The following is a 21569-nucleotide window of genomic DNA, read 5'->3' on the forward strand; positions in this document are numbered from 1 at the left end:
CCATAAAAATGATGTCGCATTCCAGACATCGTTGGAAAGTTCTTTAAGAATCGTTGCCTCGGTCTCATCTCTAAAGGAACATAATCCTTTAACAAATGGAACATCAGCTGTTTTGAGCTAAGTTGTTGGAACCTTTAAGAATGTCTACATCCCAAAATAGAAATAAACAGAGACACTTATTTTAGGAAGATACCCAGGTCATTTTTCCTGCTTCATGTCATTCAAGGACAGCGACATATACTCTTCTTTCATAAAGTGAATTCCTTCTATCGTAGTGAAATGTGCATGATATCCAATGTTTTAAAGGGATAGTATAGGCTGTATATATGGTCTAACACATTTTTTTAAATAGGGGCTCAAATTCTATTTCACCGAAAGAGAAAATATACCATCATCATAGATATACGGATACTCATTAGGTCCCAACCAGCTTATGTTATAGAAGATCTAAATATATAGTTTGCGTGGCAGTTTCTGGGACGTAACAGTTTTCTTTCAAACACCCCCAGATAACACATTTATAGATGATAACCACGCTGAATAGCCAGAATATCATTATAAAAAAAACAGGACCACCACACCGTATAAAATGTACAAATTGCAACACAAATCGACAGAAACAAAAGAGTAATTTATTCACGGATTGTTCTTTTATGCCAAGTATGTTGACTTTATTCTATTTCATGTTTTGGTGGGTTTTAATCATGGCTACTAACACTGACGCAGCTTTTAACAAGGAGAAGCATAGCAAACACTGATACGTGGCCAGGGTCGTGGTTGAGCTAAAAATGTGTGATCGGACAATATATTTTGATAATATGAATCTTTTGTCGCAAACATAGACACAAATATTTGCTTTTCTTTAGTAACCTGGAGAAGCCATTAGGTTCATCTGTAAAAAGCCAGATGGGCTGGTGGAATGTTAACTTGGATTGCGTTAGTTTGGTATAATAGGTTTGCATCTATATGCATCTAATGTAGTATATAACTAGCAATATACCAGAAATGTCCTTTTTTTAAGTTAAGGTTGTTTTTTCAATAAATTATTTGAGATGCTTAGAACATTCTGCCGTAAGAACTAGTGATACGGGTTAACCTCTCGCTACAATACTGAAATAATGTAAGACTGGTTACACATACACACATACATGCACAATATTATGATACATTACAATACAAATTGAAACATCGGTGCCTGTACAAAATGATATAAACATAACTGTACATAGTGGTTTATACATAAGAATGTACAAAATTGAGATACCATCAGGCTGTGAAATACATAAGTGAGGCACTTATATCACATAAAACATTTAACGTTAATAATAAAAATGTTACTAGAAAAGAAATATTGTTACTATCAAAGGATTATGGGGTCCTAGTTTGTCCAGGAGTGCATTTTAACAGATACACAAGCCAAATCTGTACGTCAAAAATAATACTTTTATGTGATCAGACTGATGACCTCATGGATATCTTGACCGTCTGTCCCTTATGTAGGTAGGTTTTTGTTGATGTGTCATTTCACTATATATTTTTAGTATATATTCCCTAGAAACATTTTTCCATGGTCTGCTCTTTTCCTGAAAGGGTTACGGTTTCATTCTCCTTGTGGTTTAGTACCTCTATTTCTTTTCAAAGTCTTGAGCCGAGTCTCCATCATTATTGTTCCTATTGCTCAGAGTCTTCTGCATTCCATTGGCGCAGTCTACTGCATTTGTAAAGCATGTCCTTCAAATCACCTTCACATTTTCAGCTGTTTTTTGGCTTTAAAATCCATTCTGCGCGAGGGTTCACATTGTACACATCCAACATATAGGTATCTGGATCCAGGCAATGCTCTCCTAAAATAAACATAGTCAAAGGTCATTAGTGAAACATAAACCATTGCTATAAGACACTGGTGAACCATCTCCACCCAAAAAATACATATATAATATATATATATATATATATATATATATATATATATATATACATACCGGTATATTAGTCACTAAGTAATTCTAGTATGAGGTCTTTTATACTATTTATGGAATCTAAATAGAAAAACAATGATAGTTGAGCTATTAGGCATTTACTAGTTTTTAATGAACCTGTATAAAGGGAGATAAATAATATTTTCTTAAAACTTCCAAAAAAGGACCTCATTGTTTAAGTTTTATAAGCAATTGCCAAGAAAAATCAATAAAATAATTCAGTACCTAAATAGTGCTGACACTAGTGCTGGTCCAATATGAACTATCGACCAGTAGAGTACTAGCAATCAGTCAGTTGACTTTATAAAATCTAATTTGCTGATATTCTCTCATATTTATCCCATGCCAGTACACATGATGTAAGTTCTATGGAACCATTTGGTTTACCATGCTTACCTATATTTCCTCCTATTTCATATAAACTTTGGTTGTTTATTCTGTCACTGTCTGGTGTTCCGTTACTACAAAGAAGAAGACAAATTATAAAACGTTATAATAATGTGGACAAAAATGGGCAGATGATTAACACCTTTTTTTATCAAGCTGCTGGAATACCTCTCTCATCTGCCATCAAATTGTATGTTAATCTAATATAAAACAAATTTAACATAATTATTTCTCAAGTTACAGGACAAGAAGGAAACTCGCACAAATAGTTTCTAGGCACACGGAAGAAACACACTCTGGCGAAATGATGCTAAATTAACACAGAGCGTATCAAAGTAACATATCTAGTAGAACTTATCTTTTTTTTTAAATCGAAATTGAAAAAGACATACACCGAACACTGTGATACCAGATTTATATTACACATAATAAAGGTCACTCTGTAGGTCATCCAAAATAATTGAAATGACTACTGTTATTAATCCTGTCATTTTGAAGGAAATGTAAAAATGTGGTCCTCTTCACACCTGTTTTCGCACTGAAACCTTGCCAAGATGTCTTTGGCTTTCGTCCGACTGTTCAGCTGGATCGCCATGGAAACCTTTGAGTGCAATGGAGCGTAAACTCTTATCACTCCTTCAGGTACATCACAGTGCTGTAATACAATAGCAAAGCACAACTGTGATAACTAGCACGGGGACTGGTATAACTTAATCAGGTCTTCTCAATCATCGCGGATGCCATGTATTACATCACTTTACATTTTATTTACAGAACGCCAGAAGAACAATAATCTTATTTACATTTGGAAAAAAAAATGAGTAGCTTTTATGATCCATTTTGTTATTTTTTTGTTGGATATGTTAGATGCCTAGCCCACTATAAAGCAGCTTCTCATATGTTTAGCGAGAACTTGACATGTGTGCATGTGATGCTGGTCAACAAGCTACATCTGGGCATAAGTACTTACATTGTATACTTAAACTCATAGTATTTCATTTCCTCCTATTTGTTCAGGTTACATATACAACTGACGTGCAAAATCCTGTTTATATTAGTTACTCAAATATTCTTTGGAATTTATTTAAGCCAGCTTTGGAAAAGTACTAGAAAAACTATTTTTTAGAAAAAGTATTTTTTTTTTTTTACTATGCCTTTAAATTACTTTTCACATTTGATTATTCTTTCTTGTCCTTTTGTTGGTCAATGAAATAATCTCATTAATTAAGTTATCCACAGCAGGGAATAGCTACATTATAAATGAGATCAAAGTAGGTTTAAATGTATTGTGTAAAGTACCTATGAATGAAAGGGGAGATTATCAGGTTGTAGGTTAAATGAGGCTGCCATCGTTCTACTTTGTAAAAAGTCTGTCTATCGGTGCTAAGAGAACAATAATAAAAAAAAGTTCATTGAAGTAACATGGCCTTTTCTGAATATCAGCCAACAGTACCTCACGTCTTTCAGGTCTTTCTCTTTCCATTGTCTTCCTCCGTAACAGCTTCCTTACACTTTTATCGAAAATTAGCTGCTTTTTGTTATTACTCAAAGCTGCGTCATTCATTTTACGAACTTGAGAAATTAAAAAGGATGGAACCTAGGTCAACACAGGGAAAAAAAACAAATAAAACACATTAGTGGAGGTCCTTCTACAACGTGTCTGTCTTCTTCTGTATATTTGCCACCCAGCAATTTTAGCATAACATACATTTTCAGTTGGTTACTACATGGGATGCTAAAAGTAACTTATTAACAAAATAATCAGCCAAGTGATTATAGATAAAGACGTATAGCGGATGTATGCAGAGATAAGCAGCCAAAACCCAGACACATGGATTACTTTATTGTAAGGGGACAACAGTTGGGAGCTGTTCGTTTGTACGAATTGGCAGCTTTTTAAAGCAAAAGGCTCTATTATTTTACATCTGGCTATGTTTAAAAGTAAATATTATTATGAAAAGCTTAAGTTTGATGTACCAACAGGAATTAAGAGATTCCACTCAATGGACTATTTACAGTATTTAGTACAGTTTCCTTTAGGGTTATCCCACATACATATCCTGTAGGCTTTAATATGAAAAAAATATGTGGATATGGAGCGGTACAACTGGATAACCATAGACAAATATGTACAGCTACATAAGCTTTTAAGACCTCAGATGTCTCTTCTTCTGATGGAATGCATGTGTGGCATATAGGGGTATAAGGCATTTCTGGAGGCAGAGTGGGCATGATATGCCTTTTAACCCCCTTTATGCCACTCTGCCTCCAGGAATGCCTTATACCCACTATATGCCACTCTGTCCCATGATATGCCTTTTAACCCCCTATATGGCAGAGTGGCATATTTGGGGTTAGAAGGCATATCATGGGGCAGACTGGCATATAGGGGCCATAAGACATTTCTGGAGGCAGAGTGGCATATAGGGGGTTTGAAGGCATATCAGGGGGCAGAGTGGCAAGCCTGGGGGCAGAGGTGCATAACTCGGGAGTAGGTTGTCAAATGAAAGGAAATAAAAACCAAACATGTCTCAATCATAGCTTTTATTAAATATGGAAAAAAATAGTCTACATGAATTAATAAAGAAATAAAAGTTTCTTACCAGAATATCGTGAAGAATAATGTGATCAGTGTTTTGTTCCACTGAATAAAATGGAACTTTTTCATCTAAAAATGTTCGCAGTAGTAAATGTTTTGATCCCATTATGTGTAATGTATTTCATTTATTAGGGCCTTTTAACACTTTTGCTTTCTGGCATTTTAATACAAATAATGAGATAAAAAGAATGGCACATATATATAGGTATGTATAAGGGGTGCGTGTGGGTATAAGAGCTTCACCGTGAGATAAACTATATGGGGCTGGTCTCCAAATTTTTCCAGGGCTGCTTTTCAGTCCCAGTCCGGCCCTGCTTGTGAGGTCTCAAAAGCCTATGTTACTTTACAGCATTTTCTGGGTTGGCCCAATAAAAGGTATTACCTTTGATGAAAGACTCCATCCGAAGAGTTTACATGACTGTTAGTATGTGTTCATGCAGTGAGTAGCACAGCGCATCAACATAAAACAGACAAAGCCACAAAGCACTGTCAAGGATTTGCAGCTGTTTGCCTCTAGAAATGCCCTTTTTCTTTGAAGTTGTCTAGACAATACATGAATAATACTACTGTTATCCATAACGTAAAAATAAAAAGACCCATAAAGCCAACGCTGCCTTTGGCATTCAGTTCAGCTGGTCTGAGTCAATATTTAATTATATTAATATTTAGGGGATTTACAGGTTTCTGAAAAAAAAAAATTGCTCAAAGTTTTACCACAACCCTATGTAGAATTCAAGGTAAATTGCCTTAAAGGGATAGTCCAATGCACAGAATGCACTTAAACTGTACATGCTAATATATGTATATATATATATATATATATATATATATATATATAAGGGGTAGTAGAAGTATTGTTAAACTCTCATCTACACACACCAGACAAGCCAGAAGGCTTGCTTTTCCCTCAGAAATCTCATGGTGCTTTCACAACCACAAGAGAATCCCTTGTGGTTGTGGCAGCACCATGATATTTCTGAGGGAAAAACAAGCCTTCTGGCTTGTCTGGTGTGTGTAGATGAGTGTTTAACAATACTTCTACTACCCCTTAAATTTAAGTGGAAGGGTTTCCATCACCTTTTACCCACCATAACTTATGTAATGATATTTCTTAGTTACCCCAAGCCTCATACTATTAAGCCAGTATCCCAACCTCATGCTGACGAGTCCCATGAAGGACGAAACAGCTGTCCATGAGTGGTGATCTGGCTATTGTACCTCTTCCTGAGTTTTGTCTATAGGCTGTCTTGTACAGCGGGCAATTACTTTCAAGGAATCCATGTATAAAGTGGATATAGAGGCAAAGGTGATAATTGTTAACCTTGTTTGCATGCGCCTACCCAGAATCCCTTGTGGTTGTGAAAGCACCATGAGATTTCTGAGGGAAAAGCAAGCCTCCTGGCTTGTCTGGTGTGTGTAGATGAGTGTTTAATAATACTTCTACTACCCCTTAAATTTAAGTGGAAGGGTTTCCATCACCTTTTACCCACCATAACTTATGTAATGATATATATATATATATATGTCATCAAGGTGTTTTAGATATATGCTTACCCCAAGAAAATGTGTAGATACAAGTTGCGTACCTACTGAAATTAGTGAGGACACTGATCAGTTGTCCTAAGAAGATGACATGATCATCATAAATAAGAGGTTATATTCTAAAACTAGAGAGATTCTTAGATGTAATGCAATTCAATTTCACTTTACTGAGAAGGGGCGTAGGTAAGTGGAACGGTCTCCAAGCAGAAGGGGTAGAGGTTAATACAGTAACAGAATTTATATGCATGGGACAGAACAGCAGGGAAATATGGGCAGACTGGATGGGCCAAATGGTTCTTATCTGTGTCAAATTCAATGTTTCTTATGGTTTTATTGCTAGTGTCTTCAAACAGGAGATAAAAGGGGGAAGGTTATGTGAGCGACCAAAGTGCATCAAACAACACTTAACCAGTTTTAGTAAATGATATAGCGCACTAAAACAGTATGACATACAAGACACGATTCATGTTATACTCAGAGTTATGTTTCTGTCATTTGATACAGACCCTTAAAAATGTGATATTATAAAGCTAAACAAATATAACCATGAACTTCAAATGTTTATGCTCTTGGAAGCTTGTTACTGTTTTACTAAATGAAAACATACATCCCAACAGTCTTGGTTTTCATAGGACAGATTTTTTTTTTTTCATAGGACAGACCAGATTTTGGGGCACTGTCCCAATGTCACGCTTTTACAGTGATGATCATGGACTAGTTGGGGAGATCCTCTGTTGAGCATACTGTTGAGCTCCCACGTGGCTTCCTCGCTTCTTCTGGATTGCTCAGCCAAGCCAACCCAAATAATAATTAATGGATATGACTTTGGACTCCTCAATTACCTTTTTCCTTAAAGTTCCTTCAAAGCAAGATGTTAAACTACAGTTGGTGAAGAAGACACTTAGGGAGCCGCAAAAGAGTTACATTTCAATGGCAAATCATCCACTGTAAAATGACCTTTAACATTGTATATGATGTAATCATTTTACATTCATTATTAACATTATTTAATTGAATACCATATTTGGCGAAAACATTATAAAATACGTTGTAACTTTAGATAAAGAATTTTGAGTGAAAGTTGCACAAATAGAATTGTGTGAATCAGACCATTTATGAAACTGTGTACTTTACTTCGTTTTTGTAAATCCCACTTAATCCCGCGTCGTGCCATTGTTCAGGTCTATCAAAGTGTTTAAAAGTAAGGCTCAGTTGTATAATTCAGAAATATAAACCAACACTGGATTAAAGGGGATTTTCTCATGTGATATACAATTACAACCACTTATCCTTAGCGCCAAAGTGGCTCCGGGGACCTCTCTGGACAGCGTCATACTGATATACTGATCAGACCTTCGTGGTTCATATCAAGAGTTTTTGTATATAGATTTACACCCCGTTTATTGTATATTTCACTGACCTTGTGTGCAAATCATATCATATATTAGGTAGGGGCAAAATTAGACCTTATGGTCACAATGACCCATTCGGAACATCTTGAAACTTTAGTTTTTCTCCCTGCGCTTAAAATATGGGTTCCAGTAGAAATGTGCTGATTCTTGGATATTACCAAAAAAACATCTTAAATTCCTCAAGTAAACTCATGTCATAGTGTTTACAGATTAAGCAAACTTTGTAATAAAACTCCTTAACCTCATGTTTTTATAATCTACAGAAATGATTATCCCTATTAATATGTTGCTCAACGTAGATTTGCCACTTTTCCCAAATCCTACATTTTGTAATTTTAGTGATTTTACAGATTAAAATAAGCAAAGTATATGTAGAAAACACTTTATGTATAAAGGTATCTTTCTTTTTCCCACGTTCTATATGGTTATTCTTCCTGTAATCTCTGGTTTATGGTGTTGATTGGTTCAAGCAGTCTTTATAAGGGTTGGTGAGTCAGAAGGAGAATATTTCAGGGCAGGAATTTGATAAGATAATGTTGGCTTTGCCACTTTTGAGACACAGATCTCAGCTTTAATGTGTTGCATTTTTTAAAAAGAATATCTCCAAAAAACAATTACAGCAAAGATACAGAGAGTTTCAGGTAATTAGTGACTTCTTTAAATAGGAAATGTATTTCAATTAAGAATATAAAGTAATTATATATCATTGTCACGATTTTATATATTCACAAAAGGTTAATTTCCCTTTTTGCAATTACATTTCGTGTACAGAAGGATCATACTGCTGTATGATAAAGGTCCTCTGAGTAAAAAAATAAATCTTGGAATTTGAGGTCATCCACAATTACATTACAAAAACTGCTTGGCCACCCTTGTCGTGTATCACTTATGTTAAAGTCTTTATTTGTACATTTGGATACATTTTGTTTAATCAGTAGTGCACACAACATTTACACCATAGTTGCATTTTATAAGAAGTAGTCCAAAAAGATGTTTTACAGAAATGGAACTGAAAGGGTTAATGAATCGTCATAAAATTAAATTAGTTAATGTTAAAGTGAGATTTAAGATTAAAATAAAGATTTACTAGATTTAGATAAGCATTTTTCTTACAATTTTAAGATTGGGACAGAAACTTGGTTTCCAAACTCATTTCAAGCAGGAGTCAGTCTGTGAAGGACCCCAGACATAAAGGTGCCAAGCGCAAGTTGGATTAAGATAAGGAGATGTGGAAGCTTGTTTTAGGACTAACTTGTAATTAGTTCTTAATTGTTAGATGAGGACAAGCTATTTACTAAATGACACAGAGGTGATCCTTCCCAACAGCACAGTTTTTGGGTCTTTTTAAGCGCTGGATATTAGAATGCCTCCCAAATAATCCTCTACATGAAACCCATTAAACCGTATTGAGCAAAACCTCAAAAAAGCCTTTCCTTGTGGTAATAGGCCATATTCCCATAATTAATGTAAGGAATTAGAAACATTTAACCTACAGAAGTGACAAAGGCCTTTTAGTACAATGCTAACTCACTATTGCACTTTGAAGGAGGAACACTCTACTCATAGACCAAAAATAAGGGCATCACTCCCAGCCATAAAACCAACATGCTGGGTTATACCTTGGGTTATGTGTTAAAATAATAATTGCTGTTGAAATATGGCCTTGTCACCTAAACAAGTAATGGAATGGTCATGATCATTGATAAGACCACTTTTTGAACTTTACACCAGAATCACTTTTTATATAAATACGCTTTTATGCCATCCAATTGGTTTTCTTTATGCTTAAATACTTCTCACTCAATGTAAACTTAATCTGAAGCATGATTGTCTATTCATCTAAAAATGTCAAATGGCCGTTAATATTCAAGGAGTCACAAAGAGCTAAACATAATAAAAGTGTATGAACAACCAAATTAGCATATGCAATTCTATATGGACAACTGCAGTACGTATCTGAGATATCTTGGCGTCTTATTCTGCCCATAATAGATGTTTTGTTTCTGAATAACTTGCACTTACATAACCTTAGATCTTAGTTTCTCTGTTGCTCATTGTATTACAAGCAAGATTGCTGGAGGAACCCACATGGACTATTAGAGTCTTGCCTACTGCATACTAATGATTAACCCCTGGAATCCCAAATAAGTCTACCACATTGGGTCTGCATTCATAGTAAATTATCTGACATACAAACGGTTAATCTCTATGGCATTCTGTACATTCTAGTGAAGACCAACGTTTTATTGTCGATTGTCCATTAACTTCTAATGCATAAGGTTAATATACATTGCACTGTTTTTCTTCTGAGTCTCAAATGTACTCCTTACACTATTTCCTCTTCAGAATGATTTACTTTTGCGTTAGTAAATAATCCTTCACACACGTCTGGCTTTGTGAGCATATAACCCCCCCTGACTTGCGTTATATATATGATACCACTGTAACTTTGTAACTTAAAATGGCATACATTGATTATGAATCTCAATCTTTGTCACGAACAGATTTAGCTGTTCTATGGTTCATTAGTCAGTAACTGCCTGAACGACTGTGGGAAGAAGACTACGTTTCTGCAACTTGTGATGTTAGCCAAGAGGAAAAAATGCAGCACAAGGGCTTTTAAGCTGTGGTGATGTCTGATAGGCTAAACGTTGCTTTACATTTCCTTTATTTATGGTACATCACTTATCTAATCAGCCTAGAATGCTTAGTCTGTATTTTAACTCTTTGTAATGTTTTGGCATGGACAATGCCTTGTCCTGATGAAGGTTTAGATCGTATCAGAGACCTTAACACTGCAAACTATTCTTTCACCAAAATAATTATGTCCTTTGAAAGGTCCTCGGGTTTCAAGTATTTTCCCAAACAAGTTGAGGTGCTTTGAACTGGTCTGCAGACAGATGGGGAAAATTAGCTCTAAAAACAAGGAGTTAGAGCGTAGGAAGTATTCAGTAACGTAGCCTCAATTGATCATTCCACTCACATAGTCACATTCAGTTTAGTTTGTTATATTATATCCTTGATTTATCTAAATAAGTCTGTTTGACATTACAGGGTCTAATTGTATAAGTGCTTTGAAAAATATATCATTTAGATTAATGAAAAAAAGGATTCCGTAGTATCCATAGCTTTTTGCACATTATAACATTTTGTGTTTATAGTTCTAAGCCTTACATTTGTAAAGGCCCAAACATGTGGCAGTAACCCCGTATGTCTTACACACACCGCCACAACAATATCAGCCCTTAAAATAAGTATAACCCACTACACCTAATTCACCAAATTAAAGTCAATTACGCTACCGCCACATAGACGTCAGCAAGCTTATGTCATGGAGGCTGAAGCTTTGATTGATCAATTGAGGTACCAAGTTGTACCATTTTCTGACATTGGCACCCAAATTTCATACATGCTTCTGGGTCACTGATGTGAATAGGAAGCTGCTTGGTGCAAAGCAAGAACTTGTATTTATGTTTATGCATGGAATGACGGTGTCCATAGCAGATGACTTGTCTGCCGACTTTATGACATCATTATTGTGTTCTGCACAGTACTGGAAACACCCAAAAGTTATAGCTGGCATTGAAAAACCACAGGTCAGCAGGGCTGATTTCCTAAAATAAAAGTTAACAGGGCATAAGATTTTGGGTCCTTCTGTAGGCCCAGGTCCCACTTGCTTGTCGGGTTCTCATGCTATAAACTGTTATCACTCAAATGCAAACTTTGCTAGGATGGTCCTTAAAGGAACTGGGTAGTCAACCTGACATAACCCTGCTAAAACTCAGCTTTGGGAACCAGACAGAATATTTATGGCGCCAGCTTGGAAATGATTTTGAAGCCAAGGATTGATGCTTCCATAGATAAAAGCTAGTAGGATTTTGGAAGCCATAGAATCTTGGCTCCTGGAATCCTTCCAGTCCTGACCGGACCATTGAAAAAAAGAAAAGATAATTTTCTGATTAAAAAAAAAAGTATACCTCCTTACACTCATAGTAAGTAACCATTTTCTCTTGGCCAGAGGGAATTATTTAAGATTCAGCACAGACACTAGAATTCTTTATTTCTTTTTGTTTGGGAGTTAGTCATGCAGGTCTAGTCAATTACCCTGTAATTAAGACTGAACACTTCTAGCCAGGGGCTGATATTTTGTGGCCTGTTAGCTCAACCAACAAGAGATAACACGGAAGGCAATATAAATGTGGCATTCTAGACCCAGTTGTTTTAAGTATATTTGTGCATTGCGTTATAACGGCGCAGTCACCACAGTAACCAGGGCAATGGTGTAGATAAATAGAAATTGTGTTATTCTGTAACACTCCTAATATAAATCTGAGGGCTACCACCTAACGCTTTCCAGGCATGCAGGATGTTTAGCTCTACATCTGCAGGGCTACAACCATTTGCTGAACAAAATTATGTTTATTGAATGTCCGTATTAACCCCAGTCCAAACATTCTTCAGAAAGTGTGCTACCAAGAATGATTTGATTTGTAAAGAACACTAAAACCACCGACACAAAACATAAATACAGGAGCTAGAAAGTAAACATCCTCTGCTATTTTCTTAAGTAACCTAGCCGTGAAAGCCGGGCTTCCACAGGCGCTTCCAGCTGTCTTGCATCTGCAAGTTAATATTCCAAATTTCCTGATCACTGCTAGAAGCATCATGTTCCAGGCCAGGTGCTACATTTCTGGGGCAAGGGTTTTCACACTGCCCCCCATCTCATTGAACTTCTTTTTTTTTTACAATATGTCAACACAGTCATTAAAGCATTTTAAACGTCAGCTCCTTTGTAGTGTGATCTGCAAACATACAATCATGACATATGTTCCGTTGTTCTTTCTCAGTGCAGTTGTAGTGAAGTAGGAAAAGTACACAGGTAGTATGCATACCAAGGCTGTTTGATGTTTTCTAGACTGGTGGTTGGAGTTCAGCTGTGAAAATACCGGTACTTAAAATTAGGCATCTGAGACAACCCGGATAAAAGGAATAGCAACCTCAAAATAATGAATTCTGTATAGTATAAAGCAGCCATATAGCTTATCAACCATTCCACCCAACTCCAGGGGTTATTATCAATAATATACACAATAAACCTGAATAACTGTGAATGCAGCACTCCTTTTTACTGTAAAAGCCTTCAGACACTTCAGGAAGAAGGCAAAACCTCCAGTTGAGGAGGCCACCATAGTATTTTACAATGTGAATTTTTTTGCAACCCTTTCAAGGGCTAAATTTGTGGCTAGTTTCATTCAAGATAAAGGTGAACTTGACTTGTAGGAAATTATTAATGCTTGGAAAAATATTATCTTTAGTACTAATTTGTACATCAGAAGACACATATACTTTATTCTTAGAAGCAAGATTTCACGTACAACTATTAATTATTCCCCAGTTCAATAGTTTAATGTATGTTTGGGTGATGGTTTTAAACTGGCGAATTTACCCATATTTAACCAAGTGTGGTTGTAGCAGTGTGATGCGTTTGGACATCATAGTAAGTGGTCCATTGTGGGGGAAAAAAGATCACCATAAAAACCAAGGGTGCGTAATAATCAACACCTAAAAGTTCAAAGATTATTTTCTTATTGATCATTTGATGGGCTGGTTATTTCTTTTCTTTGTATTGAGGGTAACAATCTATCCCATATATATCAGTATATATATATTAGAACATTCATAAGGTTATATCATTTTTAATTTTGCCTCGTTGTCATGACCCTCTATGAGAGATTACCTCCAAGGCATTTTACACATATACCTGCTCTCAGAAAAGCAGGTTTTTGCAAACAGAAGTTCAACAAAGCAACACAGGAAATGAAATTTGGTATGAATGGGAAAAGAGCCCTGGAGAGGAACTAAAGCCAGACGCCTGAAGACATGCTTGGAATTCTACATCTAAAGCTATATAAATATTCAAATAAATTAAAATATATACATAGCGATATCAAGATAATAAACCACAGGAGGAAGACTCCAAAAAAAAATAAAACACACAATACTACAGTGTTTCTAACAACTGGTGAGGCCATTCATTCCATGTTAAGAAAATCATGTCTGAGAATAATCGTTGTTAACTCTTGCTTAAAGTATCAAACATTCTAAATGTTTAAAATGTACTATTTCTCAAGGCCCTTGGTGTATTGGAAGGAGGTGATTCTCTATGACCTACAAAGTTCTACGGGTTTCTATTTTTATTATAGCTGGGTTTCAACGCTCAATGGCTGCATGTGAGTGGGGTCAAGTCAGGTAGGTAGGGTTGGCTGCATACACGGGTTTGGGCTAGCGTACAGTGGACTATCGAAGGGGTGAGAGTGGAAGGAGCTGAGTCAAAGAAGGGAGAATCTGGAGAATAATGTAGGAAGGGTAGCCCATACAGCCAAGCCCCATAAAGAACACGGACTGCTGAGTAATATGATGTGACTTCTGTTCTGAACCCACATATTACTGTTGCTTACCTCACCTCAAACTACGCATCACCTTCGTTCTCTTTAAAGGATGTTTATTGTACTCAACAATCAAAGAACAAAAGGCTGTGGGGGGAAAGCAAGTGGTAACATCCACACAGCGGGTTATCTTCAATTTTTCTTTTGCTTTTCTTACTACCTATGGTTTTAATTGCTTAGAAGAAGGACACAAACTGAAAAGTATCTTTGAATATTCCATATAGGTCCTAACTTTGTTAAAAATATGGATAACTAAAATGTAGCTGTTATTTATTGATTTATGTCGTATCATCATATTCTGTAAAGCTTTACAATGGGCGACAAGTAGTGTCGCACATAACAAGTAGGACATACAGAACAATGCTTAGGTAATTGTTCATAAAGATCCTTTGCTTTTATCATTCTTTCAAATGATAAAAGGTTAAAACTTGACATATATTAAAAGAAAATATGTATTGATCACTGAGCAAAGCTCCCAATAAAAGGAATGTGGTATGAAGATAAGTTATCAGAACTTAAAAGGTCAGAGGCATACATAAGCTAAAGCCAGTCAAAATAATGGAAGGAATGTGCAGATTTGCAGTTTCATGGCTCTAGGAACATGAACACAGATAACAAAACCCTACAGTTTTTTTGGCAATTGAACTGCATGATTGCTTCATAAAGTAGAGCACTAACCAGACAGGCAAGCATGAGGGTAGCAAGAAAGTAAACAGGAAAACACTGAGATCCCAGGTCAGGAAGAATGCCTGAGCGAGCCCTTTGTTTGCCTTAATGTATTATATCTTTATCTAGAGCATCAACATTGAATTTTAAACATAATTGTATTCAAAGGCACTGTGTCACTTAGACAAAATGTTAATTACAAGCTCTTGCATGTTAAGTAAATTAACCTTTTACAGATCTGTCATTTTATTATTTCATTTGAAGGTTTAATTGCGTAAAAAGTCTTATCAGTTCATGTTTTTTTTTGTGTCACTTGACAAGTGTTTCCCCCAAAAATGAAAATTAGGCAACTTGCATGAATATATAATTATTTCTGAGAAGAGTTTGCACTTTTGACAGCGCTAGAAATGATGTTTCCATGTTTCATTAAATTACAAAAGTGTGACATTTAGCAGTGTATGGACAACAAGACATTTAAGTTATATTATTAACATGTTCTTTTTAAGATTGGTCCATCAGGCATGGCAGATTATCTTTATCTTGTTTGGATATATATATAACTTTAAAACATGACATTTTATCAACATTTCTTGGGAGGTTTTTAGGACAATTCTTCTCTAATAAACGTACTATAATACATTGCTTCATAATATTGTTCTAAAGCAAGAACTGTTCACGGACGATACCAAAAATCACTAACATTGTGCTAATATATAGTGATGACAGCAAAGTAACCAGGGAAAAAGAGTTAATGCTTGATTAAATACACATACATATTGTGTTTTAAATCATCAACTGGAATACTTTAAAAATGAAAACACATTATTCCCCTAACACATAAATGAATTTGTGTTCTGAATGTTATTCTACATGGTAAATCTTGTTGTGTTCTGTTTAGGTTTGTTTCCCGCTATACTGAATCTTGCCAGTAATGCCGTTATTACCACTAATGCCACATGTGGTGAAATGGGACCAGAAATGTTTTGTAAACTTGTAGAACATGTGCCAGGGAGGCCAATACGCAACCCTCAATGTAGCATCTGTGATGAGAACAGTTCCAATCCCAAAGGTAAGTTACCCATCTTCTGATATACTGTTGAGTCTATTCACCAACAAATAGTTAAATGGTTTAGTCACATGTCATTACATGCAAGCAATTCATATAGTCACTCAAATACAAAATGTAAAAGTTAAAAAGGCTGAACCCTGTAAGTGCAAAGGGGTGGACAGTGAAGTACCTCATTCACTCCTAGTTCACCGACTTGGATTTTTTGGGGGGAGGGGGGTAAATAGGGTGTTTAATATAAGGTTTATTTTTTTGTACTCAATAACCTTTCCCCCCAGTATATTTTAAACTTCATCCCAGTAAACACTAAATTATGTAGAGCATGGTGGGCTTTATACCCTAATATAGTCTATTATTACCCCCTACCCCACCACATACAGGGTAGGGGATAAAGGTGGATGGGTTGTTGACCCCCTTGCTTAATGTGGGGATCCCTGTTTCATTTCTATTATTATTTTTGTAATTAATCTTTTTTTGGTGTCTGTGTGTGTGGGAGGTTACATGTCACCCCCCTGAGGCTACAAAGAGAAATTTGCAAGCTTCAGCTTATATTTACAAATCACAAGCAATCTGGGGGTTGAATTATTCTGCATATTGCTTGCTTTTTTCAAGCAAGCAATGTGCAGAATAAGTTGTGTGTGTTTGAGTATGTGAGTTAGTAATAGTGAATATATGAATGAGCTGCTACAAATTAAGATTTGTTTGCCAACTTTCATGCACTCACATTGTAGTTAAAAGACCTCATTATGTGTTGTACATCTTGCTGGTTAACTGCAAACAGGCATCGTTATTTCTGTAGTATTTTGTTTACTGACCGGAACCCAATAATCTTCTCACCAAAATATATAGAAATAAAATACTTTCTTACTCCATTTTCTATTCTCTTTCACTTGCAAGCTGGTATATGTTTTTTTATTTGTTTATTTACAGAACGGCACCCGATAACCAATGCAATCGATGGCACTAATGATTGGTGGCAAAGTCCCAGTATTCAGAATGGCAGAATATATCACTGGGTCACCATAACACTGGATTTAAGACAAGTAATTATGACACTTTCTTGTTTTAATGTTTTTTCTAGCTAAAATCTTTTTTTCCTGGTTTTAAATAGCACCTTTCTGCATAGTCCTACACGTTTGCAGTTCTTTATGGCATCTATGTAGTATTTGTGGGAGAATAGTCAACTAAGGGTATGGTGTGACACCAGGGTTATTTTATCTTTTAGTTAGCACAGTTAGAACCAGATTGCCTATACCTTCACATTTTAAAATGTATGGATCAAGTACTGCACAACCCCTACTGTATTAGAAAGACCTTCATTACTCTTTAATTACAAGCATCCTGAATTGGAAATACCACACATATACCAAATGTGTAAGATATCACATTTCCAGTTCCTTCGAACAATCTAAATTACAAGCTAACCAAATAACGTCTGGATCCTTATAAATCTCACATGTACAGTCTTTGTTCCACTTGGAAGTACTCATTATACGGTCCTCTGTTTCTCTATAAATAACCTGTAAACTGCATAATATATGGACTGCTTATCTGTAGTGTTTATGTCTTTTATCTGTGAACTTTCTAAATAGTGCATGTAATACTGTGTAGAAAAAATAGGGGCACACAATGCTTTACATTTAGTTGATAAAGTCAAAATCTCATGGGAAAAAAATATGTTTCTCTTTGAGGATTAAATATAATAATTTATGCATTTCATTAATCAGAGTGTCCTGCTGGGTGATTAAGACTGAGCCATTCAATTATTTGAAAGGAGTAAGTGTGTTTGCCTAGTAGGTTGGGCTCAGATAACAGAGCTACCTCACAGATATGAACGTCTGCCTGAAAATATTATATTTTGCTAAAACTACAACTATTAAATAAGGAAACCATATTTGTAACCTGGTACTAAGTAAAATAAATAGTCACAATTCCCTTTTAATAGTGTGGTTGATCACAATCCAAGAATTTGAAAGGTAACAAAGTAAATGACATTCAAAATAATAAGTATTATTATTATTATTGTATTAGTAATACTAAATTGTTCTGTTACGTGCATGAAATGGACATAGCAGGTCAAAGATATCACTAGGATCAATACTAGAATCAATTCTCGCCAATTCTTTCCCCACCACTATATCATAAATGCCCCAAATCCTCTTGTGTGTAAAAAATTTACTTTATTTAGGGCATAAGGACAGCTTTAGCATTTGCGACTAGGAATAATTAATTAAACCCTGTATTAGTGCTTCTCATTTTCAGTGTTGGTTAATGCATGATAAGGGGTTTACATTTTAATTCAGTTTACTTTAACCGGGGGATCCATTTGTCTGCTTATTAACCATGCCTAACCACCTTAATGAGAAAGCTAGGGTCACATCTCTACATTATCTCATTATATTAAAAAATAGATTCAATTAAGCTATATGAAAATGTATTGTTGTTTTCAGATTATGTACGTTTTTGACACCTCTGAGATTCCAAAGATTTATGTTATTCTACGGCTTTAGCCCAATTAAATATATCAACTTTAATGTAGGACCTCTTGAACAAACATGGCTATAGCCATTTTCCTTATTTAAGGGACAGCCATCATATGCACTTCAATTCATGTGGTTCCTTTAAATGTTCCTGTTGTCTGCTTTGTGAATACATGAGGCTAGGGTTTAGGGTTCTGTAGAATCCCCCACCCCATATGTGTTTGCCCCTTTTCCAAGTCGGGTTTTTTCTTTCCAACCCTGAACTCAGTCCCGACTCAGAAAGGCTAATGTGCCACTATATTTGCTACATTTATGCAGAAAAAAATGACATGTTATTTGTTTCAAAACAGTTGTGGTTTTCATATAATACAATGTTTTGACATTAGATACAATACAGTTCAGAAGTTTGGGGTCATGGAAATTTGTAACTGTGCTAATATAGTTGCAAAACGGGTTTTCTAATGATCAATTAGCCTTTTAAATGTAAACTTGGATTAGCAAACATAACGTGCCATTGGAACACAGGAGTGATGGGAGTGATAAAGGGCCTAGTACGCCAATCAAGATATTCCATACAAAATCAGCTCTTTCCATCTGCAATAGTCATTTAACAACATTAACGACGTCTGCACGGTATTTCTCATCCATTCCATGTTATTCTAATAGACAAAAATGTATTTTCTTTCGAAAACAAGCAAGTTGGTAAGTGACCCCAAACTTTTGAACGGTTGCGTGTATCCATATTAGATATATGTTTTATCTCTGTTATCTCAGTCCAATCATCTAGACGACAAACTAGGTCCTCATCATGCTACCTTGCTGTTAAACGCAGAATGTCTAGTCTAATTAATGGAGTGGACACTCTGACTACTGACTCGAGGAGATTATTTCATTAGATAAACAATACTTTATATCATCGCAATGTCCCATTTAAAATAATGCATCCTAAATTTGCATACGTGTTTGCATGTTATCCCTACAAGCTTTAAGGTATTCATGCATAAATCTACTTATTTGCTCTTTGTGTCAAATATTGTGCAGCAAAAAGAGACATCACTGATCTGGTAAATTTATCCTGAGAGAATCATCAGTCACGTTGCTCATCCATTGTGTTGTAAGGAGACAGTTTTACAGCATGTTGCTTGACTGCCTATTATGTTCCGTGGGTTTTTTCCCAGGCCACTGTCATATAGCCATTTATTTGGTGTCAAGGGTTACTTTCATGCCTTATATTCTTAGCAGTTTTATTATATATTTTTCAGCACACTGGGTGAACTTTTTTTTTCTTTAAATACTCTTAAACACTTCCACTGTATTTTCTGGGGACACATTGCATACAATATAAATATATAAGTTTGTGAAAGAAACAAAACACTCTAATAGAATTTGGATTTTAGAAGCCATTTTCCTCCTAGTGGTTGTTGCAATAAATGGGATTATAGTAAGTGGGTGGTGATGTCATTATTTAGATCCTAAAATACATGCAGAATGAGCTGTTCTCTCTTAAGTTCAGAAAGTGTTTTTTATGATGTTAAGCTATTTGTCAACACAGTGCTTGTTAGCAGTTTACACTAATCCTCCTAAATGCCTAAGAATTTTATGTGCCTTTTTACTCTGCCACCTAGTCTATTCTATGGTGTCCTGCAAGGTACAGACCAGTGAAATGTCCCATCTGTGCAACCTCTATATACATCTCTAAGGGTACCAACTGTTAAACTAAGGAAAATAATTAAGTCTGCAACCCAAAATATGTATGCCTCAGTCTGAAGACAAATATAAATCTGATCTTTGTGCTTACAGAATTTCACTCCGCTTACCTCTTCCCGTCGCACACTGTCCCACCCTATCTCGCAATGTTCACACCAGATTAATATCAGTTAGCACACATCAAGCTATGAAAGACAAAAAGTCAATCTTTTATGATAAAATAATGTACACAGAATATTTTAAATAACTTATAAGTTATTAAGCAGGTTTAAAAATAATCACCTAAAATATCTCTTATCATGTAAGTACATAAGGTACATGTTATTAGCAGCAACGGAGGGTATTAATATGCATCCCAGGATTGGTTGGAGAACTTGCGTAAATATAATTACCTTGATAGCTTGCCAATTAATTCATTGCTGTTCCATTGTGTTGTTATGGTATGCACAATTGTATGGATTTCAGGTGTAGACAGACAACTTTCAGACCAAGGTCATGTTTGACCAATTATACCATTTAGATAACAACATGTTGCCACATCTAGAACATCTAAAATCCTGTCCAGGTCGGGAACTGTTGGTCACGCAGCACTGGGCTTAAAACGAAGGTCCCATCATAGTGCAGATGGGATGTTAGCCCACGGACAACTGGAGGAAATCGGTCCATCAGCCTTAAGTGGCTCCTGTAATCACACTGGACACTCCTTTTCTTGCCCATATGTTACAGAGAGCGATAGTGGGATGTTGTTTGGATGGCAAATTAAAATGTATAATTCATATTGGCTCGTAAGCGGTATAGCTTTAAATTGGTGCTTCTGCATGTTCTCTAAATTGAAGAATGAAACAGGCTACAGGAGAAACATATATTGTTGCAAATACTTGTCCAGTGTGGGCTTACAATGAGCTACATCAGCTGTAGCTTTGTTAAGACTCATGACTCTGGAGCCATTCAGAAAAAATCTCAGTACAATATGAACCGGCTCATTTGTCGTTCACTCAACCATATAACAAACAGGGAGGCAAGTTAGCAGAATACACAGTGTGGGGGAGAAAATACTGTGATGGTAATATAAGCGCAGTTTCATGGATAAATAGTAATGCACATTACAAACCCCTGAAAAATATATATTAAGGTTTTCACTTAAGAATGGGAAACACACATATCTAGATTGTAAGCTCAGTTAGCAGGGCTCTCCTTATCTTTTCTTCTTGGAAATCCAAATTATTTTGTACTGCTTACCTGAAGTACAGTTCTGCAAAATATGAGAAATGGATACATAATAATA

General features: G+C 35.7%; 2 protein-coding genes across 2 annotated transcripts in view; one reads left to right on the forward strand and one right to left on the reverse strand.

The window, feature by feature from the left end:
- Positions 1 to 1628: 1628 nt before the first annotated feature.
- Positions 1629 to 20464, reverse strand: LOC128498107 (rho GTPase-activating protein 28-like). Its single transcript, XM_053468396.1, has 5 exons — positions 20395 to 20464; positions 3820 to 3963; positions 2894 to 3021; positions 2376 to 2440; positions 1629 to 1844 (listed from the first exon to the last, which is right to left on the reverse strand). Exons 2-5 carry the CDS (start codon positions 3928 to 3930, stop codon positions 1753 to 1755), a joined length of 396 nt encoding a protein of 131 aa, XP_053324371.1. The 5' UTR covers positions 3931 to 3963; positions 20395 to 20464; the 3' UTR covers positions 1629 to 1752.
- LOC128497711 (laminin subunit alpha-1-like) overlaps positions 14140 to 21569 on the forward strand; it is a 46900-nt gene continuing 39470 nt past the window's right edge. Inside the window, exons 1-3 of the mRNA XM_053467871.1 lie at positions 14140 to 14149; positions 15930 to 16100; positions 17028 to 17140. Coding sequence (XP_053323846.1) covers positions 14140 to 14149; positions 15930 to 16100; positions 17028 to 17140 — 294 coding nt within the window. The remainder of the gene's footprint in view (positions 14150 to 15929; positions 16101 to 17027; positions 17141 to 21569) is intronic.

Source organism: Spea bombifrons, chromosome 5 (assembly GCF_027358695.1).
Source record: "Spea bombifrons isolate aSpeBom1 chromosome 5, aSpeBom1.2.pri, whole genome shotgun sequence".
Classification (NCBI taxonomy): domain Eukaryota; kingdom Metazoa; phylum Chordata; class Amphibia; order Anura; family Pelobatidae; genus Spea; species Spea bombifrons.